At 37.8% G+C, this 22,308-nt stretch overlaps 3 protein-coding genes across 5 annotated transcripts in view; 1 reads left to right on the top strand and 2 right to left on the bottom strand.

Annotated features, from left to right (window-relative positions):
* nup37 (nucleoporin 37) overlaps positions 1–22,308 on the bottom strand; it is a gene marked incomplete at its 5' end in the record, with an annotated part of 42,730 nt that overhangs the window by 17,054 nt on the left and 3,368 nt on the right. The window contains 1 exon segment of the mRNA NM_001002619.1: positions 7,047–7,172.
* On the top strand, positions 244–14,648 carry parpbp (PARP1 binding protein). Of its 3 annotated transcripts, none has more exons than NM_001040380.2 (11): positions 244–336; positions 576–733; positions 2,874–3,107; positions 3,202–3,309; positions 4,468–4,638; positions 4,734–4,888; positions 8,250–8,427; positions 8,517–8,698; positions 9,251–9,332; positions 12,982–13,153; positions 13,959–14,648. In NM_001040380.2, exons 2-11 carry the CDS (start codon positions 581–583, stop codon positions 14,261–14,263), a joined length of 1,740 nt encoding a protein of 579 aa, NP_001035470.2. In that variant the 5' UTR covers positions 244–336; positions 576–580; the 3' UTR covers positions 14,264–14,648. The 3 variants fall into 3 exon arrangements, with proteins under 3 accessions (NP_001035470.2, XP_087103677.1, XP_087103678.1); XM_087247551.1 differs by having other exon boundaries at positions 251–336; positions 562–733; XM_087247552.1 differs by having other exon boundaries at positions 251–336; positions 450–733.
* Positions 14,649–16,858, bottom strand: pmch (pro-melanin-concentrating hormone). Its single transcript, NM_001202542.1, is given in 3 exon segments — positions 14,649–14,796; positions 15,759–15,921; positions 16,577–16,858. Coding segments are annotated over 3 exon segments (456 nt in total). The 5' UTR covers positions 16,820–16,858; the 3' UTR covers positions 14,649–14,746.

Here is a 22,308-nt window from a genome sequence, read left to right as displayed (position 1 = left end):
TACAGTCATGGGGAAATGACCTACACTCATATAAAAAGTGTTCTCGTGTTCCCCAACATCACCACATGAGTTTTATTTCTTTTCTTGTCAACAATCGACACGAATAACGATTTAGATTTGAAAGAAAACAGGACTGTTGTGTTGTGTTTATGACTTCCCGTTTGGAGGGGCGGGGCCAACGCAACTCCCCCTGTGATTGGTCTAGGCGTACTGGCATGTGGATTTAAATCTACAGGCAGCGGACCAGTTTATAATAACTAACATCTACTGGCGTCTTTTTGTTTTCCCCATATGGTTCACATTAGAGACCTAGGACGCGTCTAAATATCAGTTTTGGTAAGTTGACCTAGGAGGATTGAAGGCTCTGTTCCTAATAAAGTGTAAAGGGGCTCCTCTTGTTCCTGACTATTATTGTGATTTGCTTTATGTCTTTGGACTTTCTGTTCTAGCTCAGTGGTGGAGTTGGAAAGCTAGGTGATGCTGGCTGGGCTTGCATGTATGTTCTGCTGTCTGCTCATAATCATTTCAGTGCTGATCTGATCCATTTTTCTGGCCCTCTTGTACGTTTTGCAAAGATTGAATGTTGGTGGTTATGGAGGAAAGAATGAGAACGATGGCCAGGGTCTTCAGGAGAGAGTGCCACAGGGTGTTAGACTCTGAGAGAACCACTATCCAAGGGGCAGATGGGATGCTGATGGTCCTACAACTTGCTATAGCTGGAGTAAACAAGCAGGTAATGTTGCACTGTTAGATCGATTACCAGCAGTTAAAGAAAGTTATTTTAAAAAAAATATATTATTTTAAAATGTATAGCAAAACACTTGTTTTTGAGGTCTGTAAATGAGTGTTTTATGTAGATCAGTGGTATACATTACCTTTTGAGGACAGTAAAATTTAAAAAAATGATTTCAAAGAAATTATTGAAAAAATAACTTATTTTTTAATAAACAGCAACTATTTTCAAGATGGTTGTCAAGACGGTTTCAAAGATGTTTTTTTTTTCTTCTTGTGCATCAGATTTGCACATTACAATAGTTTCTGGAAGATCACGTGACACTGAAGACTGGAGTATGCCTATTGCTTGCTGCTAATTGAGCTTGGACATAACTTGAGTTAACATTTTACAGGTTTCCTCAATCATATCCGGATGCAGCCTTTATGATGCAAGCTGAGATTGCATCTCTCAGCGATGTAATGTCAGACACATTGCACTCAATGGAGCTAGTGAAGTCTCTGTGAGGGTTAAGGGGTAGGCATGGGCCAGTATAAGTTTCTGGCGGTATGATAAACTTGAATAAAAATACCATGGTTTCACAGTACCACAGTATTGTGATTACTGCTCTAAAATGTGTTTTTTTTTTATGTCTCGTAAAACAAAACAAAACTTTTTTTTTCCATTATACACAATTTATTATATTTTAAGAAACATTTATAAAATTTTGCAACAATAGAAATGTCAAGCTAAATAGTTTAAATAAATCATCTACTTCTGCTATCTAAATTAATTTCAAAAACAGATTTCTCTCAGAATTTTATTTTAACACCTAAAATACATTTAAAAAACATGACATATACATTGGGAACAGTATAACAGCACATTTTACCGGTATTAAAACCTTAACTTTTCCAAACTGCAGTAAACCTTGAAACTGGTTATCGTCTTATGCCTAGTACGGGGTGGGGTTAGGTGAGGCCATTAAAAAGCATTGCATGCAGCTCAGATTGCATCTGCACCAGGTTTGCATCCAGACCCCTCTCGGTTTCCTCCTGATCTTAATTTACCTCTTCCACAATTTGAGGCCTTAAAAGAGCTTTAATCAGAGCAGAATAATTAAATTTGAAGTCATGGACCTTATTATTCCATGCACTGTAAAAATAGTATGTTTTCCCCAATACAAGTAATACATAATTACTTCCATTCAATAAAAAAAAATAGTTAGTGATTAAACTAAAACAAACAAACAAAAACTGGTAAGTGTGGCTTAAAATACAGTTTATTAAATGTGGCTTTCATAAGCCTTTTGGGAGGCATTTTTCTTGCTTGTATCATTTTGATTCATTTCACTGAAATCAAGATTTTGTATAATTGTAAAATCTTGATTTAAGAATTCTTAGACATTTGCACTAGAAAACAATATTTAAAGACAGAAGGAAATTTCATTTTAATCTGTGATTTTGGCTACAGTAAAATAATTTCTTTATTCTAGTTTTTGTAAATAGTTATTTAGACATTAAAAAAAAAAAAAAATATATATATATATATATATATATATATATATATATATATATATATATATATATATATATATATATATATATATATATATATATATATATATATATATATATATATATATACATATATACATATATTAACTTAAATTTCCTTGCAGACGTTTACATAATTTCTTTTAGGAAATCACAGTTTTGACTCCTCTTTTTTGATCAAATAATTGTAGCATTATTAACATTTTTCAAAAACAAGATCTTACCAAGCCCTAGAATTTTGAACTTTGTGGTTTTACATGAACATCAAACATGGAAATTATTCTTTTTTTATTATTATTATTTAATATTTTATTTGATTATGTGAAATTTGCAGAGTGACTTATTCTCGGTGGAACAGTCCATAAAATAACGCTGACTAACACAAATTGTAATTGAAAAAATATATGTATAACCATTTTTCGGACTGACTGTTTTGTATATCCACTTTGTGGCTTTTTAAACTCCACTTTCCTGAACTTCTGCGATAGGAAAACCAAATCATTTCACACAAATTTGGAAGGTACATTTTGTTCCGTATCTGTACATTTTCTTTGGAGTGGTTGTGCGTAATGTCCTCGTCCCTGTGTTTGCTCTTTTACTGACAGGAACGTGGGGACTTTGGCGTTGCCTTAAGTGAAGTCTTGGCTGTCTGGAAGTACTTCCTTCTGGATAAGCTCCAGTTATCCCACAAAGATATACCTCTTCCACAGAGCTATGACCTCATCCGAAAAGAGTACGACTGCTTTTTGAAGCGCACCAATACTGTGGACCTGATTGACGTCTTCAGTATGTTCAAGGAGCTTCGGTTAAATGAGGACCCCGAGGAGCCCCTAACCACAGTGAGTGCTGCCAATGGGCCTCACGTTTAGTTGTTCTAACAGTCGTCTTTCCTAAAGATGTGTAATCTGTGTTGTATTCTCATTCAATATCTAGATGCAAATGTTTCAATTTCTCTTTGGAGAAAATGAAAGTTCAGAGAAACCAAGTCAACCAGTATGTCCTGCAACTCCATCCTGCAAGGCTGCAGACTGTAGTCCACAAGTAAGTGTTGAATTTATTAGCAGAAGATTGAAAATAAGGGACAGTTCACCCAAAATGTCAAATTCTGTCATTTACTCATACTCGCTTGTTCCAAACCAGTTTCTTTCTTCTGTTGAACCCAAATGAATATATACTGAGGGGGGAAAACAGCCAATGTCTTCCATGGTATGGGTTGTTTTCACATGACGTCATTGACATCGAAATTCAGACACACGAAATTCAGATGGAGGGCAGGAAGTGATTCCTCTAACTATACTCTAGCAGTATAGCCTATTATAGTATAAAGCAGTATAGCCTAAACAGAACATTGTAGTTTTACAAACATAAAGATAAGAATGTTTATAAATGAACATCACAAAAGGCCTACAAGAATAGGCTATATCCAATATTTTTGAAGGATTGTTATATTAAAAATCATTCAATAACTTTAATAAAACTTAATTTGTTTTTGAATTAGCAGGTAATCTATATTTTTTGTATGCTCTAAAAATTATTGGTTGTTTCAAATTGATTATGGGTTGAATATAACCCAACGACCGTATTGGTTACTATTGTACTTATGCCACTGGACTTAAGAGTAGATTGTACAAATTAAATTGCAAATACATTATAATTTGTCACGAGATTGTCTTGGATACAAAACACAAAGGATTAATTAAATCTGGCACTTTTTATTCATGCTGAGTTGTTACTCTAGTTTTCTTTTCCTGGCTTGCTTTTACCTTTTGTTTCCTGTTTAATTTCACTCAGTGAGATGTGCCTCTTATGAATATCGTCTCATTCAGAATCACGAAACGAGAACGGGATGTTTTAAAAGCACTTTGTATAGTGTGTTGAAACTACGGCTACTCTTGCCCAGTTCTGTTCACAGCTGCTCTGCTGGGCTGTGATTTATGTGCGAGTAGACCCTGGGCTTTGCCACTGTTATACTGGGGGTGATGAAGTTTATGAGCTTGGCCTGTTTAGGCTTAAGGGGTTCTGGAAAAAGCCTGTCCTACCATACGACATGAGTCCAAGTCAGCTAACTGACTCATCAGTATTGCCGATCGGAAGAGTATGAAACATTCCTATTAAAAACAAACCATTTACCCTTTAGATTAACATATGTTTTTAAGTACAATCCCAATTATCCCGCTAAATTGTTATTCAATTTTCCAGATACAGAGAGTTGTCAGGAGGGTTTTTTGTTCTTATTTGGGCCTTCTGGTGAATTCAAAGAATGATCTCGCCCTCACATACACTCTGGACAATCCCAATCGCTCGCTGGGCCACATCGCCTTCACTGATCTCAGACATGCCGCCTGCGACAGCGCCTCATCTCTTTTCCTGGTGAATTATTAGAATTCTATTTATATACATGCACACTTTTTTTGTTAAAGTAGACATTTAATGTGATTGCTAATGATTTTTTTTTATGTATTTAGACAGTAACATCATTTGTCAGAGCCATACAGCTGGGAGGAAAGGGTTACGCCCCCCCTGAGTCCCACCCTTTAAGGAAGCATGTAAAGGGTTTATCGGAATTTCTCAATTTTGTTGACCAGTGTCAAGACATCTTAGGAGAAACCCCTAATCCAAGGTAAGCTTTTAATTCCTTATTTTACTGTTATTGGAATTCTGTATGTCTGAAGACAAATATCTACAACTGAATTGTAGGCTAAAGTAAGGTTGTGTGATATTTACAGTCTATGACAGTATCACAAACTTTGCTATAATAATGTATCTTGAGAGTTTGAAAGCATTCACTGAATTTAGGGTATCTGCAAAATCTGTAGTAAAAAACATTGTTTCTCTACACCCATCTGGGGTAACGCACTTATGAAATGGGAGATGCAATGAATTCATAACTGTCCTTGCTATAGATTCACAGAAATTGAGTATGTTACTCATGCTAGAGCTGTAATCAGGCCTTAAAAGTTTGGCCTGACAGGGCCAGAGCCTGACAGGCCATTTTGATTGAGAGCTTTTTAAAAGCCTCAATCTTTTCTCGCAAAACTTTTCAAGCCTTAAAAGTTAATCAGGACTTAAAAGTACTTGCCCCCTCAAAAAAATAATTCTAATTAGTTATTTCCGAGCCACATATTTCAAATAATGAGTCAAAACAAGCAGACCCAGTTATTCAACATAACTAAAACAAACTCTTTAAAAAATAAATGTATGCACAACAGACTGTTATAATATTAGTTATAAATAGAGTTTTCCAAAAGTTTTACTGTGATGTATTGTCGGTGATTGGATGTGTGTTGGATCGATTAGGTAGCTTTACATAAACAAAGCAAAATTAAGACCTGTTTAAAGTGGTTTAAGACTTACAAGACAAGATTTCAGTGAATTTAAGACTAAGGCCTAAAATTTTGTTTTTGAAATGTACAACATTTTAAGACCGGCTGTAAATGGGTTTGGGCTTTTAAAAAGCTCTCAATAAAAATGTACTGTCAGGCTCTGGCCCTGTCAGGCCTAACTTTTAAGGCCTGATTACAGCTCGAGCATGAGTAACATACTCAATTTCTTTGAATCTATAGCAAGGACAGACATGACTTCATTGCATCTCCACTTTCATTAGTGCGTTACCCCAGATGTGTGTATGAGAAACAATGTTTTTTACTACAGATTTTACATCACCTTACTTCATTCAAAGAAAACGTACTACTTTAATCTGTTTTTGTGGATCTTAAAAACGGATCCCTTCTGTCATCTATTGATGCACTGATCGCCTCTCCAGAGCAATCTTCAATGACGTCCGCACTGTTATTAATGAAATAGCCTGAATTGCTCAGGCATGTTTATCTGAGTAACATCAAAGTGCATTGTACCAAACAGCAAACGATGACCTGTCCCTCGTGAGTTTGATAACCCTGATCAAACGTCATAATCATGAGATTTTGCTGTGATAGCGTGTACTTCAAAACGTTCACGCAAATCTCGGAGATGTTTGGCAGCACAACACATAAAGCTGAGTTGAATGGATGATTGAGCCATTCAGAGTTATTTTCTGCAGTGCATCATGTGCATCAACTTCATTTTTGAAGGAAGTGCCTTGAACCTGCTGCATGTGGTCCTGTTCACCACCACGTCTTGTCTTTACTCTGATGAGAGAGTGCGAACACTGAGCCAAAAGGGGTCTTTCATCGGCCTGCTGCCCTGCCTGTGCAGCTCCCCACCTCCCAGCACCTTATGGAGTACTGTATTACCACACACAAACAGTCCGTACGGGGAAATCGGGGTCTCTCGTACAGCTAACATCTGTTTTCCCAGATGATTCTGTTACTGTAATTCCCTTGCACAAAAGCAAGGTCAGGGATTCAGGGCGGCCTCTTTCCTGCTTCAGGCCCAAATGTTTACATTTATTAATCTCTTCATATATTCACACATAAAGTGAGGTGGAGTACAGCAATAGTGTTGGTCTGGCAGGAAAATCTCTTGGAGCCTCCTAGACCACATTTTTACATGAGTTATCGAGTGGTCACATTGGATTTGAATAACGCAAAGTTGTTTTTCTGCAACCAATGCATTCGGGTATACCTTTCCTACAAATAACCAGTATTAAATCAGATTCCAAAAGTCATAAACATGAAAATATTGTTTTAGTTACTGCTGAAAAGATGACTAAAGTTGATCTACTGTATAATAAAACTGGCTTACAAATGATATACATTTGTGAGTGAATCATTGTTTTTAAAGCCAGACTTAAAGGATTTGTTTTCCCTGAAATTAAAATGTTTTTATTAATTACTCACCATCATGTTTTTTCCAAATTCCTAAGGCCTTTGTTCGTATTTGGAGTACAAAATAAGATGTGTTGGATGAAATCTGAGAGCTCCCTCATCCTCCAAAGGCGGCAATCGTCCCACCTTATTCAAAGTCTAGAAAAATACGAAAAGCATCCTTTAAAAAATAACAAAAACGTATGCCTTCAGTTGTTCAATCAGAATACTATCAAGCAGTGTACAGTGTTTATAAATGAGCCCTCGGATATCATCGAAAATATCCTAATTTATGTTCTGAACATGAAAAATAATCTCATGGGTTTGGAATGAAACAATGACTACAAATTGATCGACTGTAGATTATAACTGGCTTAATAATGATATGTGTATGTGAATCGTTGTTTTGAAAGCTAGACTTTAAAGCATTAGTTTGCCCCAAAAATGAAAATGTTATTAATTACTCCCCATCATGTCGTTTCAAACTCCTGAGGTCTTTAATCATATTTGGAAAACAAAATAAGATATTTTTGATGAAATCAGAGAGCTCCTTCATCCTCCAAAGATGGCTATCGTCCCAACTCATTCAAAGTCTAGAAAAATACAAAAAACATCCTTTAAAAAATATATGCCTTCAGTGGTTCAATAAGAATATTATCTAACAGTGAGCAGTGTTCATGAACGAGCTCTCGGCTATCATCTAAAATATCCTAATTTGTGTTCTGAACATGAACAATGATCTCTGGGATTTAATTTTCAGTTTTTAAATATCACTACGTCTAGTAATTATGTAATAACACATAAGTCACGGAATTGGAATGGAATCTATTGGTCTGCTATTAAAAAAATAAATAAGGGGAATTTTGTGATGTGTATTAAATTTAATCGCTACATTTGTTTGTTTTTTAGCACTTCCACTTAGAAATTGGTTTGCTTATGGGTACATTTCTATGAATAACAAACGGCAGTAAACAGTCAAACTAAGTGTTTATGACTATAAATAAAAATAATAAGAAAAATACCAGTTTACTACACCAATCAGCCCCAATCAAAATTCAACGGAAGTGAATGATTTCGAAAGTCTGGAGAAAATTAGGTTCCAACGTCTGGGTTCACTCTTACGTGAAAGAATGAGGTCAATACTTCATGCAATCACTTCTAGGTCTACCTGCATATAAATGTGAAAGTTATAAATGTGTTTTTTGCTAACTCTTTGCATTTTCTTGTCGCAATTAGAGAGGCTGGATGCAAACTGGTATCTAGTATTAGAGCTGCTCTGGTAAAAGGTCGCAGTGCTGGAGATCCAGTGTACCTTGCAGCTGAGGAGTCAACCAAAAGTCTCAAGGAAAGAATCGGTCAAATACATGCCATGCACACTCAGTCAACAGTTGGCACAGGAATCAGTCCAGCAAGGGTAAATCATATTGGATTTTGTTTTCTGAATTTCGCCAAATACATTTACCATGCTTATTATTAGTAAGACATGAGATGTTTACTTTATAGCCCAAAGCGTATGCTATTAACCATGCCACCGCCTATGGAGGACGAGAGACGGTGAAGGTTTTGATGGCTCTTTTGGATGAGGAGGCATTAGCTCTGCCCTGCAGGAACAAGGCAGAACTGCTCTCTGAAGATCATGCAGCTATTAATGGCAGCACTGGAGCTTGCCTACTTGCTCTTTATAAGTGAGTTACGCTACTATTACATAAAATGCATTACATATTTAGAAACACAGTTGGTAATTGAGAAACTAGACATTTTTTTAAATTTGTGCATAATTTTTGGCGAATAAAATTACAACTAAATGCTAAATATGTATAAATTTGTTCTCATTTTGTTTTTGTGTTTTAGAAATATTTATGTTTGCACGCACAAAAAAAGAATTCTTACTACTATAAAGTTTCAAATAAAAACAGTTTGTAAGGAATATGCATCTATTTTCCTGTCTGTTTTTGCAATTCGGTCACCTATGACAAGTGTGGCAAAACATTCGAGTGTATTTGCTTATTTTAAATATTTATGACTTGCCAGTTGTCAAAATGTTATCATAGGACAAAAGTCCATTCAGATTTTCTCAGTTAACTTATCTTTGACAGGTTTAACAAAAAAAGTTGATTTGTGCATACGTGTTAAGTAAAACAACTGTCTATTGCAGACATTTGTTTTTGTTTGCATGTCAACGCCTTCTTTTAATCTTGGGTTATTCAGCTTGTTCTCTTTCTACTTTGTGCCTATAGATCTCCAGAAGCCCCCACGGGATCTTCTCCAAAGAGTTTACGGAACCGCGTCTTGAGCCAACAAGAACATATCAAGTCCAAGGTAAAGAATCATCAGGGTTGTAAGCAGAGACCCCGGTCTCAAATAGCAGTCAAACAAAAATTGAATGTGACACTTGATTTTTAAAACGGACAGCAAGTAATGCACATTCACGAGCTATATCATCTGCTTCCCTTGTTTTGTAATGTGCACATTTATACAGCTGTTTTTATGCATAGTGCTTGTGCAGCAGGTTTTCCTGTTATATGTTAAAACAGCCACTGAGTGTGAAATTTGGTGTAGTACAGCACACTCCAAACTCTATCCAATAACCTCTGGCAGTGATGCATGCTATCACACTAATACACATCTTCTCCAGTAAACATTTAAAATGCCTCGCTGGTCTTGGAAGATTACATTAGCATGTGCTTAAAATTTAGGATTGTTTTTTGGCCTTGTAAGGATTTATTTTACTATTTTTCTCATAAAATTCTTGAAAGGAATAAATCCCTTAATATGAAACAACTGCTTGAATGGCAACTAAATGATGCCTGTCATGAAGCTTGTTTCTAAAATGAACTTTAACTAGTCTCTGGATTGCTAATACGTTTTAAATGTGGTGATAAATGGCGTTTACATTTCTTCCTTTTTTTTTTTTTTTTTTTGGACCTGGGCATCTTCACCAACGAGAAATGGTGAGCTCTCTGTAAACATGTATGCTGGGTGCATTTTGTTAAAAGGCTTCTTTATTTGATTGCAATAGCAGATGTCTCTTTAGACCTCCACTTTCTGGCCGCCTTCCTGTGTTAGTGAGCAGTAATGGTCCCCAGGCAGCTCACCGCTTCCTGAACTGGACGGGCGGAAGCTTTCTGCATCAATTTCACTTTGAACATGCCATATCAGTGGCGTTACTCAGCTAGCAAGGGAAACTTGAAAGGTTATTGTTTCCTGTTGTCTGCAGAATGACTTTATCCAGTCATACTCCAATAGTTTCATCACAAACTGACATCGATTGGCACAAGAACTTCCTCCAGCAGTAGAGAGAGATTATATAAAGTAGAGTTATGCTGAAAGGTTTAACGAACTCCTAATGAACCCCACACTAGCACCAGTACTCTGAGGGCCGCTATTATACATATTAAAAGACGGAGGTACATGTTTACAACATGTTAGGATATATTTGTCTGTAAATGTTCATTGATAATGTGCTCAAAACAGACCTCTGATATTATAACTTGTATTGAGTTAGCCCAACTCAAGTTCTCAATTCTGGTCTTCGGGCCCCCCCACCCTGCACATTTTGTATGTCTCTTATTTGACACACAAGGATCAGTTCATGTTTTTTTTTTTTTTGGTAATTAGCTGAAGATCTGAATCAGGTGTCTTAAGTAAGGAAGACATACCAAATGTACAGGTAGGGGAGTCCCGAGGACCGGAATTGAGAACAGTGACCTACATGCAGGTGTAAACAGGATGTTTTTGGAAAAAATAAAAGTACATGCACAAAAATTAACTTTTAGATAATATACAGTTAAGCCAAGTAACAACTTTGTTCCTAAGAATTTTTTTTAAAGATTTTCAATCATGTTTAGTTCAGGACTCTGGACTGGCCATTTCATTACTGTTTTTAGCTTCCATTTTGCAGTATTGTGTGGCTCATTGTCCAGCATGAACATTGCTGGCTGATTGGACAATAAATGCAGGGAAGAAACTGCATGTTGCTGAGGGAGATTTTAATAAACATTTGCATCGACTCCCCACTCCTACTACAAAAAATCCAACCTTGACCCTGCACCCACTTGGATTCAGCCTTTCCTTAATTTGATGACAAACATGTTCCCTTCATGTTCTTATTTGACACGCAAGGTTCAGTCCATGGATCTCTCTTGTTAACTAACTGATAATCTGTTGTCTTAAGTAAGGAAGACATACAAAATGTGCAGGGCAGGGAGTCCCAAGCACCGGAATTAAGAACCACTGACCTAAATGCAGATGTTATTGGAATGTTTTGAAAAACAATAAAAGTACATCCACAAAAATTTACTTTCCGTTAATATACAGTGGAGCCAACTCTGTCACAACTTTTGTTCTGAAGGATTTTCCAGAGATTTTCAACCCAGCTTAGTTCAGGACTGGCCATTTCAGTACTTTACTGTTTTCAGCTTCCATCCAATCCAACCTTGACCTTGCACCCACTTGTATTCAGCCTTTCCTTATTTTGATGCCAAACATGTTCCCTTAAAATTAAAGGTTATTCTCTCAACTTTAGGTACTAATGTAAAGAAAAAAATGGTAAAGACTACATATAGCCAATATACACAAAGTTCTTCTCTAATCTTTAAGGATTAAATGTGTTTGAAATGCATACTCTACACTAACAAGAATGGTATTTGTATGAATGTTTATGAACTTTTTAGTTTTGCTTAGACTATGTCAGAACAGTCTAACAAAATCATGGGTCTCTCGTCTCTTCAATTCATTCATACACCTTACAATCGACTGTAAAATTCTCAGCTGACCACTTTGATTTAGTGTTAACTCAATTTAGGGTTGTATTGTGTAATACAACATTGGTTATGTAGTGCTGTGTCAGCTGACTCGCAGGATTTGTCCAGGGACAGGTGTTATTCAACTGTGTGTCATTTAATTGTTTGCTTCACAAGCACGCAGACACACCCCTCATTTTATTGAAGGCTTAATGATGACGTTCATATCAGAGCGAGCTGCTGTTGGACCCAGCCTGTCGCAGTTTTTCTTGGGCTCACTGTTGGCCTGCAGTCAGCGCTGCCCAACGTACCATATAAGCCTCCCATACGAAAGCACCCAGTCTGAGCGATACTGTTGTTTTAGGTGCTCTTTTGAGAAAGTGCTTTGAAAAGCGGCACTCGCGCTTTGATCCCCCACCAACATACACCCACCCCCCCCTTTTCTCTATGCTTTGCAGTCCCACCCAATTATGCCTGCAGTATTTTTTACTTTGCTGAATTCCACACTCCTACTGCGGCCGACTAGCCTGAAGGGAGAGAGCCTTGAATCCTGATAATCCTTAGCAGGGATGGATCAAAGGCCCTGAAAGAGGTGGATCAGCGCTTCTCTGGGACCCTTGAGACCTTAGAAGTTCACTACGCCTGTGCAAGCTACCATTTCCTTATTTCATGCTTCTCACGCCGGCTTCTGGACCGCAATATTTGTTCTTATTTGTGCTTATAAGATTTTAGATGTGGTCATTTTCTCCCATGTTGTATCAGCAGTCCGTAACAATAAGGATGACCTAAGAGCATTACGAGGGCCTGTTTTCACATGGCATTTATATTTGTTTTCATCAGTCAGACCACAAGCCAGCACTGTTAATTACAGGTGGATAGAATCTATAAAAAATATTTTAAGCTTCTCAATTTTGACCACTTCCAGAGGTAGTCGAAAATGCATTTCATCACTTTACAAGGATCTTAACAATGCAAATGCAAGTGGTCACAGATGCATGTTAAGATCTGTGGAAAACCATAATGCATCTCAGCTGACCACTTTTGATTTGATCACTGAAAATGCAGAGTTAATCCAAATGAAAACAAGGCCTAAGAATGTTTTGGAAATGTTTTTTTTTGTTTTTTTTCTGTGCAGCTATTGTTCACAAGAAAATCACTTCAACATTTTATTCTTGTTTAATTTCCTCACATTTGTCTCATAAGCCACTTATTTATTCTCTCTTTAGGTTGTGCGGCCAACAATTCGTTCTCAGTTTGCATGTACATACAAGGAAGAGGAGCTGCCCCTCAACCGGGTGCTGGAGTTTCCCAGCACTAGCCAAATTCCCACCTGTGTGCACCCTGCACCCAAAAAAGCCAGCTCTGAGAGTGACAATGGGATGGACAATAGATTCAAAGGTAGTGTCTTTGCTAAGTTCATGCAATCACTATAAATAGCTGTTGTTTTGTTGTTGTTGCTGTTTTTGATGATGATGTGTGGACGTTTTTAAGAACACAGATTTTAAATTTGACAGTTTTAGCTGCTAAAATGCTCTAAGAATCTATAGCCATAATATTGATCACTCACCCCATAAAAAAACAATAATGAAAAAAAGCCCAATCAAGGGTTCACTAGAATGTTCCACCTCCTGCAACCAAAATATGTGTTCAAGTAATTTCTTTCTTTCTTTTCTTAAACGAGGGGGCTCAGTTCTTAGTGTACTGAATAACCTTCATGCTTGGTCTGTTTGCTGCGGACGCACATGCAGAAGTGCTCCCCTTTTCTGACGCCACACGGTCGGAAAGATGCCCAGGTCCACCTCAACAGCCCGGGCCTCGATCCCTGCCCAGTCCCTGCTTGGGGACTGGTACTTAAGATCAACCTTTTAAACGATTCCCCATCCCATAAAACCTGGCCGCCCCCACATCTGTTGTAAAAACCCAAAGAGCACACGCTCCTCTCCCCCCTACTCGTTTTTGTGGGAACGCAGGCTTTGCTCCACCAGGTTACATGACAAATGTTCAGTTTCACTGCTGTAAAATAAACACACCGCCTGTTAAAGTGCAGACTAACGTCAGCAATTTCATCATAACCTTTTCTACCCTTCCGCCCTCAGCCCTCCCTTCTTTCATTTTAATTTCTGTTCATTGTATTACCTTCTCAAAATCCACTGTTTTTCTTTTTGTCCCCCCTTTCTGTTTTTTTGTGTGGATCTGGACCCAGAGGCCACAAACTTAAGGTGTGAAGGTCCTGGCCAATCCGCTCTGGGGGAACATAGTGGAAATGCCTGGAACCAAACAGGTGGGAAGTCAACCCAGCCAGAACCGCTCAGAAGAGCAACCGGGACCTTGAAGAGAAAGCTCGCCAATAGAGAGTGCACTGAGCAGGGAAGAGAGGAGAACCAGCCCCCTCAGAAAAGGCCCCCTGCCAAGGCAGCCACTGGAGGCCCGGGGAAAAGGAACAATAAAGCTGTCAGCAAGAAGCTCATTGCTGGTCAGGGCAAACTGACTGGCTTTTTCAGATTGTAATTCACTCACCTGTCTCTTATTGACGATGCTCCGTTTTGGGACCATTGTTGCATTTTATTTATTTGTAGTTTAAATGCATTTAAAGGGATAGATCAACTGAAATTTAAACAGGTTGTTTAAAACCTTTTTTTTTTTTTTTTTTTGGAGCAAAACATCAAATGATTTTACTCTCCCTTTTAATGCAATTTAGATCACATGAACATCACTGAGAGCTTTTCTACAGATAATTGTGTGTGCGTGCGTGTGTGATGTACATCATTGAAGTTGGCAAAGAAACGCAGGCAGAGTGATATTGGTGTACCTTTTATGATGTATTTCTTTGTCCTCCTTAAACACGAATTGTACTCTGCAGGTTTTAATAAACTTTATTTCAGTATTTCTTAAATCATACATTTCTGCTCGTCATGTTTATATTTGGAGTGTCTTGCAAGATCAAGGGATGGCTGGGAACATCATGTAGATAATTTGTCAGCTGCTCCATTTTCAAGCTTGCCAGCAGGGCCTGTATACTCTCCCTACCATGCACCTCAGCACTGTAAAGAGGAAGAGTAAAAAAAAAGGCATTTTGTTTATTCATCTTCCACTTTCAAAGCCTACCCAAGTATCCTGACACTTGGATGGGCAGAATTTCTCATGTAAACATGTATTTTTATAAACAGTTTTTCCCCCCACCTTCATTGTAAAACAATCTCTATCTACACGAAACTGCAAAAATACACCATGATCCACTATCAAAGGCTTGCAGATTCTGCCATCTGAAGCTTCACACTGATGCAATCACCATAGTGATGACAGACAATCACATCCAGCTTAGACTGTGACACAAAAATGGCGCAGTAGTAATGTAAAGACTGATCATAAGGCACTAGGTGATAACCAAACATGATTATAAGCTTTTCCTCCATTTTTAGAATTAACATTCATGCCCTATGTGGGGTTAGAATAAAGCTGGCCAATCAGAGAGGAGAAAACAGCACACACAGAATTTCTGAAAAACTTTACCCAGGACTGATTTTTTAATAAGTTAGAGTTTCAGTCACCTGATACTGTGTTTTCACGTGGACAAACAGCCAAAACTTTAAAAATGACCCCTGTTTGTGTGGACAAGACCTAAATCAAGACTGAGTTTTTTACAGAGTTCGCTTCTAACCTGCTCCAACACACCTACCTGTAAACATAACATTCTCCTAGAGACTTATTAAGGTTTTAATCATCAGAGATGGAAAGCTTTGGAGAAAGGTAAATCTGTAGGCCAAATGAAGGAATGTGAAACAAAGATTGCCTACTAAGGATGTTTCAAATTAAACCCTCTGATGGTGTGCAATTAGCAGGCAACAATGAATTCTGGCTGAAAAGCTCCTTTTGACAATATTGATTTATTTTTGTAATATTTGAAAAATATTTTTAAAAATTTGAACTGGAGGACTACTTCATGAGCGCATTAATTTAAAAAAAATATCAATGGAGAGGAAGATAATGTATGAATCCTGCTTACTGTCGATGTCCCGCCTGCCCACTGGAATGACATCTTCTACGTTACGTTGCTCATCCATCGTGCTGAATCCATCCAGAGCATGCTCTAACCCATGTGGCAGCAGCTCAGAGAAGGTTCTCGAAAAGGCGAGGTTTCCCTCCCTCCCTCCTTTAATTCCTGTGTCCTGGCGGAAAAGGGAAAGACATTTTTTTTTTTGTCAGTGCATGAGATCTTGGAACATCCAGTTGAACAAGCTAAACCCCAAACACTGCTCCCTCTACAGTCACTATTCTTGCTGTTTGAAAATCTGCAAGTACACCTGGAGATGTTTAAGTTAATTTGAACAACACACGCCCAAGGGCAGCCTCAAGATCCCTCTCCATAACTATTCCAAAACTACTGGAGCAGAGCCGGTGCATGGAGCCCCACATGGAAGAAATGTCAAATTGCGACAAAGTTTCCCATGCCTTGCTTAGCCAATTTTCACAATATCACCCTGGGTCCTTTTATCCATAGATTCCATTTCCCCTCTTGTGACTGTGTCCTTCCCATAGTCCTCTTATACTATTCCATTACTACACTGATAATTGTAGCAATGTGAGGACTCTGTCTTGAATTGAAAAAGCTTAGTTAGATATCCATGGAAAGGTCTCTTAAGTCTTAGCACACTGGCGAAATTGATACAATGGCACAGTACGGGAGCAATCATTACTTGAATCTGACTAAAATTACATTTTTAAGGTGCATGTAAATGTATGAGGTTGACAAAAACATAAAAATCTCACTTGTGTTTGGGAAAAAGGCAATAAAACTCAAGAAACGTGTATGCAAATACTTACCGCAAGTATGAAGATTCGTTTTGTTCCATCTTCATCCACCAATCTACCCTCTATGATGGGGTGTCTTCTGAAGGGAAGCTGCCCAGGTCCTAATTCACTTATATCATCTTCTCCTGCTACTGAAACCATTCTTTCTTGGTCCGTATGTTCTTCGTCCATCTTAAATTTGGGCAAAGCCATTGAGCGAGTAGTCAGCTCAACAAAAAGTGCAAGTGCAAAGATGATTATGTAGGAAGATGCCATGATCTTCGGCTGTGATGGTTGCAGAACCTAGCTTTGCACTTGCATGTGTGGTGCGAGTCAATTTCGTGCTTTTATAGTGCGTGACGATGTTGACTGTTTAGATCTTTTCAATTTTATTTGAGTTATTGGTGATGTCTGTGGTTCTCCTTTGGAGAAAAGTCATCCACCTTGACATATAGGTGAATGACCTTCCACAGGGGAGATATTGAGAGATTATTTTTTAATGTTTTTTTTTTCTGAGAGAACCCACTGTGGTTTTGTAGAATGCTACACGGGCCTCAAAGAAGGCAGAATACCTGTTGTGAGCCCTCATCATCTATCAGATAACACCAATTCCCTTGATGCCCCCTCCTCATTGTACCTAATATCTTCCTGTCCTTTTTTTGTTTGTAGGTCAGACTGGAATAATATGTAATTTTACCACAGGTACCCCTTGATCTCTATTTAGAAACATGGGCTTGTATTTGTGGCATTCAGTCTCTCGCAGCATTTTAATTCTTTCAAGAACAATCTGAAAGGTTTGTCATAGATGTTTACACTGTCCAGTCATACATTTAAAATGGAACCTGAGCAAAAACCTGTCACAGTGCACGCACTCTCAGGTTGTATGCAACTTGCAGCACCAGACGAGATGGAATCTAATGAAACCACAAGTTTTACCTTTCATTGCCAATGGTAATTTAAAATTAAATCTAAATTGTCACTGTTTGTTCCAGTCACAGTCCTGTAGTGTACTTCACAAGAAATCAGAAGTGTATTTGCACTGTTCTCCAAGGTTCTTATGAAAACACAAGGGCTTTCCTTATTAATATCATAGAGGGTGTTGCTGCACAGGCTAGAAGAAATGGGACATGAATAATAGTTATTGAACTCAGCTGAAGTGATTTTACTTGGAACACTCAGCCTTTATTTAGTGAGTATTTGTGTTGGAGTGAGAGAGCCTCTACCGAAGGACTCAACTGGTCTATGGAGACATGGTTGTTCCAGCAAGAGCACAACTGAACTTCAGAGTTTGACGCTCTATTATTGTAACCTCTTTCGCTGTTGCCACTTCACTTTCTGACTTCTCTCACCCTTCAGAGCGACATATTCTCACCTTTGATTACCCTTACAACCATAATCTAATGTTCTGAGGTGCAATTTCATGCTAACATACGTAGATATTTCATGGCTTAGTAGCTGCCAAGGTAAAACACTTGTTCATTTGTGGTCTAGCTTTAGTTTTTTTGGCAAAGTTGTTGAACCTTTAACCTCAGCATAATTGACTTGTTAGCTAGACAGCTCTATAGATACTGTTTTGTTAATGTACTGCTTAGCAATGTCACAGTGGTTTCACAGGGATTTATTGGGTAAACAAGACTGAATTATCAAATTATCAAAATTATCAAAAACTGGTGATTGTGATGTTTTACTGTATGTTATTGATTTTTTTATCTAAAGAAAATTCATTCATTTTCTTTTCAGCTTAGTCCCTTTATTAATCCAGGGTCGCCACAGCAGAATGAACCGCCAACTTATCTAGCACATGTTTTATGCACCGCATGCCCTTCCAGCTGCAACCCATCACTGGGAAACATCCATACACACTCATTCACACTCATAAACAACGGACAATTTAGCCTACCCAATTCACCTGTACCGCATGTCTTTGGACTGTAGGGGAAACCGGAGCACCCGGAGGAAACCTCAAGAAAATGTTTTGCTAAATTATTTTAAGTCATTCAGTGATGAATAATGATGGAAAAGCTGAAAAAAACCCTGTTAATGATAATGTTTAGTTATTTTCTTAAATAAACTGCAATGCTTAATCAGTTATCAATTTATTTCTGCAAAATTTACTTGTACATCTATGCACAGATGCCCAAAGTAGGGTATGCAGGCCAAAGTTGGCCCAATGTAACCTTTGATTAAGCCCGCCATCCCATCTGAAAAGAGAAGGAGAATAATGGGGTGTTGGCTGGGGCGAATTCCTTTGACAGAGATTGTCATTTTGAATTTAACGTAAATTTTGTATCTTTGATTTATTGCTGAGCTACAAAAAAATACAACTTTATTAAATTATTCAGTTCAATGTTGTAAATGAATCAGACTTTTAAAATGTAAATGCTGTCACTTGACAGAGGACAATACACAAGACTTCGGTGAGCAAATCAAGGTATAGGAAGGAGCAGCTAGACTAGTGTATTTAGCATTGATCGCCATTGTGTTATAAAAAGGATTGTTTATGTTTTTACTGTAATAATTTAAAAATGCTAAAAATGATACTGCATTAGTTAATACAATTTAAATATTACCAAATAACTTTCAGATCATTTATAGTGCAACGTTTTATTTTAAAGGTTCTATTGTGGAACATCAGAAATACAGCTATAGACTTGTACCCCTAAGTACAAAATTTTACTTCCACTTTTTTTTCCTGACACTGTATTCAGTTTCATGCTACTGCAGAGGTTCTCTGCATTTGTAGTATGTGCTTTGGGAGCACAGATTGATGGGATAGTTTATTGCTCATTTGCAAGTCTATCCTTTTGCCTCAAAAAAGGAAACGTGAACATCCTGTAACTTAATCATTGCACTTCAATGGAAATCCATTTGTGTCCTAAATACTTTGCATAGAATTTACCAGAGGTGAGATAGAATATGTAATGACATCACAATTTTGGCTTTATTTTTTCTTCATCTTTTAAACAAAATCACGTTTGAATTTCTTGAATTCTGCCATGGCCTCATCTCGCCCCATCTCTCACCTCATAGTCTCTGCCTTTGATAGATCACATATCCACTCCAAAATTGGCAGCTGAAATACCCAGTAATGGAGAAGAAAGCGTGGTCTGAATGACATTTTGTGTGTGTGTGTGTGTGGTATAAAGTTACGTTCAATTATGGTGGCTGACTCAAAGCTATTCCACTCATTGCCGGTTTGAATTAAAAGTCACATGTAGATGCTTCTCTTTCGAGGAAAAGCATTAATTCTTCAGCAGAACTGGAGCTGTGTGGTGTTTAAATAATGCAGCAAAAAAAATGGGACTGAGAAAATGTACTGAAAGATTTAAGCTGTGGGACCAATGAACGAAGCACTTTGTCAGGAAGCATCTCATGGGAACATTTAGTTCCTTCACTTCTCATATCAGGGGGCACTGCTGTAAAGTGGTCTTGTGGTCAACAGGGATGACATCACCAGTATCATCACCATATTCCCCAACGGATGCCAAAAGGACTGGATATGTTACCCCTTCCCATTTTGTTGAGCATGTCAACAGAAACTTTACATTTCCATTCTCAGAAGACTTTAAAATAAACCAGCTTCTGGTCATCTTTCGGGAAACCAGAAGAATTTACGGTCACAATTCCTTGGTAATCTACCCATTGATCATGTTACCAGATTATTTTCTTTGCTCGTCTGTTGTTTGGTGGTGTAGTAAATGATGGGTTCAGGACTGAAGGGGCCTGATGAGGGCTCAACCGGACCATGGTGGACCGGGATGGGGTTAGCTTCTTTGTTGCCCATAGAACAGACCATGATTTCCAGGAACAATGCAGCTGATGAGAAACTCTCCAAGGAAAATATGGCTCTGACATCATGGGTTCTTAAAGCTCGCAGCTGAGCCAACACTCTTGCCAAAATCAGCTCTCAGTGAATTTCCACTGCTGATCGAGGAAGCGATCTAGAGGTAGAGGGTGAAGGGGAGCATGTAGGGGCATGGATGTTGCCTGCTACCTCCTATACATTTGTAGGGATGTAAGTAGAGTGACTGGAGAGCTTTGAAGAGAACTGATATCAGCTGATACTGTTCTCCAGCATAACAGTTCTTAATTGCTAATACTTACACATGCCATTTAGCTTTGGTTATGCATTTAACGTTAGGGATGCAACACCGTCTGTGTAAACAGGATATATTGATTTGATCCGTCAGGGTTAATTTAGATTGCAGAAAGTGGGTTAGGGGTATGCCATTTTTGTGCTAATATAGTGGTGCCAAATGGAAACACTTAGTTGAGTTTTGGGTGGGGCTATATGTTGGACCAGTGGATGATCAACTTGGGATATGAAAGTATTTGGAAATAGATTTCAAATTAACCTATTTAAAATGTAACAAGTACCAGGTTACCACCATTTTTGTATTGTACAGGCTGTCTGTTTTTTGTAGATGTAATATTTGGTATGATTTTTGATAGCATATCATAAAGTCTGTTTTCAAAAAACAGACAGCTGTATCTGTTAGTCAGTGTTACAGCTTGTGCTTGATTGCAGAACTGGCAGTTTGACACTTACGTATTTGTCTATCAAAACAACAGAAAGCAGTTCCAGTACACACCTGAGTCTGATTATGATATCTGAACACATGGTGTTTTGAATGAATTTCTTTCCTCAATGATTGTTTAAGCTTGCATTGTAAAGTTGCCAGATGTTGCAGATCACCTGTCTAATAGAGAGAAAGAGAGAGAACTAAGCTGCATGTGTTTTAAATAGATGCTGCTCCTTTTCAAATACTCAGATTAATAATTTATTATTGCAAATCTTTATGCGCCAGCCGTTCCTGTAGTCCAACTGATGCCTTGTATTCATTAGCAGTGAAAACATGGCTTTTCAGCCCTACATTAATTCTTTTTCTACTTAAACTACTGTGGGTGAGTTTGGGAAATGGGAAAAAACAACTGAATTAGACCACAAGGTCATTGAAAAGACAATAGCACACATAAGTTGAATGGGCTTGGAGCTTCAATTTCAGGGTAGGGTCCAGGAACCGTGTCCTTAGATGCACTCAGAGAGCTACTGTAGGCCCGCTCTGGGGAAAATGCAAGCTTGCTTTTAGCTAGAAACCTTCTGAACTTAACCAGCAGATGGGAAACTGCTGCTTTTAAACAGCTGTCCTCTGTTACCATTCCATGATGGTACTGTATGTGGAATGGTGGTACTGCAAGATGTAATGTATGACTAGTGTTCATTGCTGTTGTCAGTACAATGTCACTAGAACAGTGAAGATTTCTGTTCTTGGTCGACAATGTTTTTCTGAAAAGCATGATTTAATAATTAGATTAGGTGATTGTGGCTTTTTGTGATCTTGTTTTCTAATCTTGTTTTAAAATATTCAACCTAAATAAAAGAATGGCTATTTTTTTTCCCAATCTTTTATAATTATTTTCCACTTCTAGGGAGCATGAAGAAGTAAGGAAAGTTTAGAAGAAAATATTGCTTGATTTATTTTAGTATTACTTTCTCTAAATGAAGTAAATAATGACCATAGTGTTCGCTGCTCCAAAAATCTTTTTTTATGACATTTATGAAGCCTGACAGCTCTGATCACCTTTCGGTCTCAATATATAAATAAGAGCAACAGGAACATTCTGACAAAAAGTCAAATAGGAGCATGGGAGTTAGAAATAGAGTTTAATTTTTGAGTGAACTTTCTTTACAATGAAAGTGTTTTACACAGAATTGTATGCAATGTGTTTTTTGTGCAGAACAAGTTGGAGGTCAAGTTTGGCTA

Source organism: Danio rerio, chromosome 4 (genome assembly GCF_052040795.2).
Source record: "Danio rerio strain M-AB ecotype USA chromosome 4, GRCz13ab, whole genome shotgun sequence".
Lineage (NCBI taxonomy): Eukaryota > Metazoa > Chordata > Actinopteri > Cypriniformes > Danionidae > Danio > Danio rerio.
Note: the sequence above shows the minus strand (reverse complement) of the source record. Positions and strands in the feature narration are given on the sequence as shown.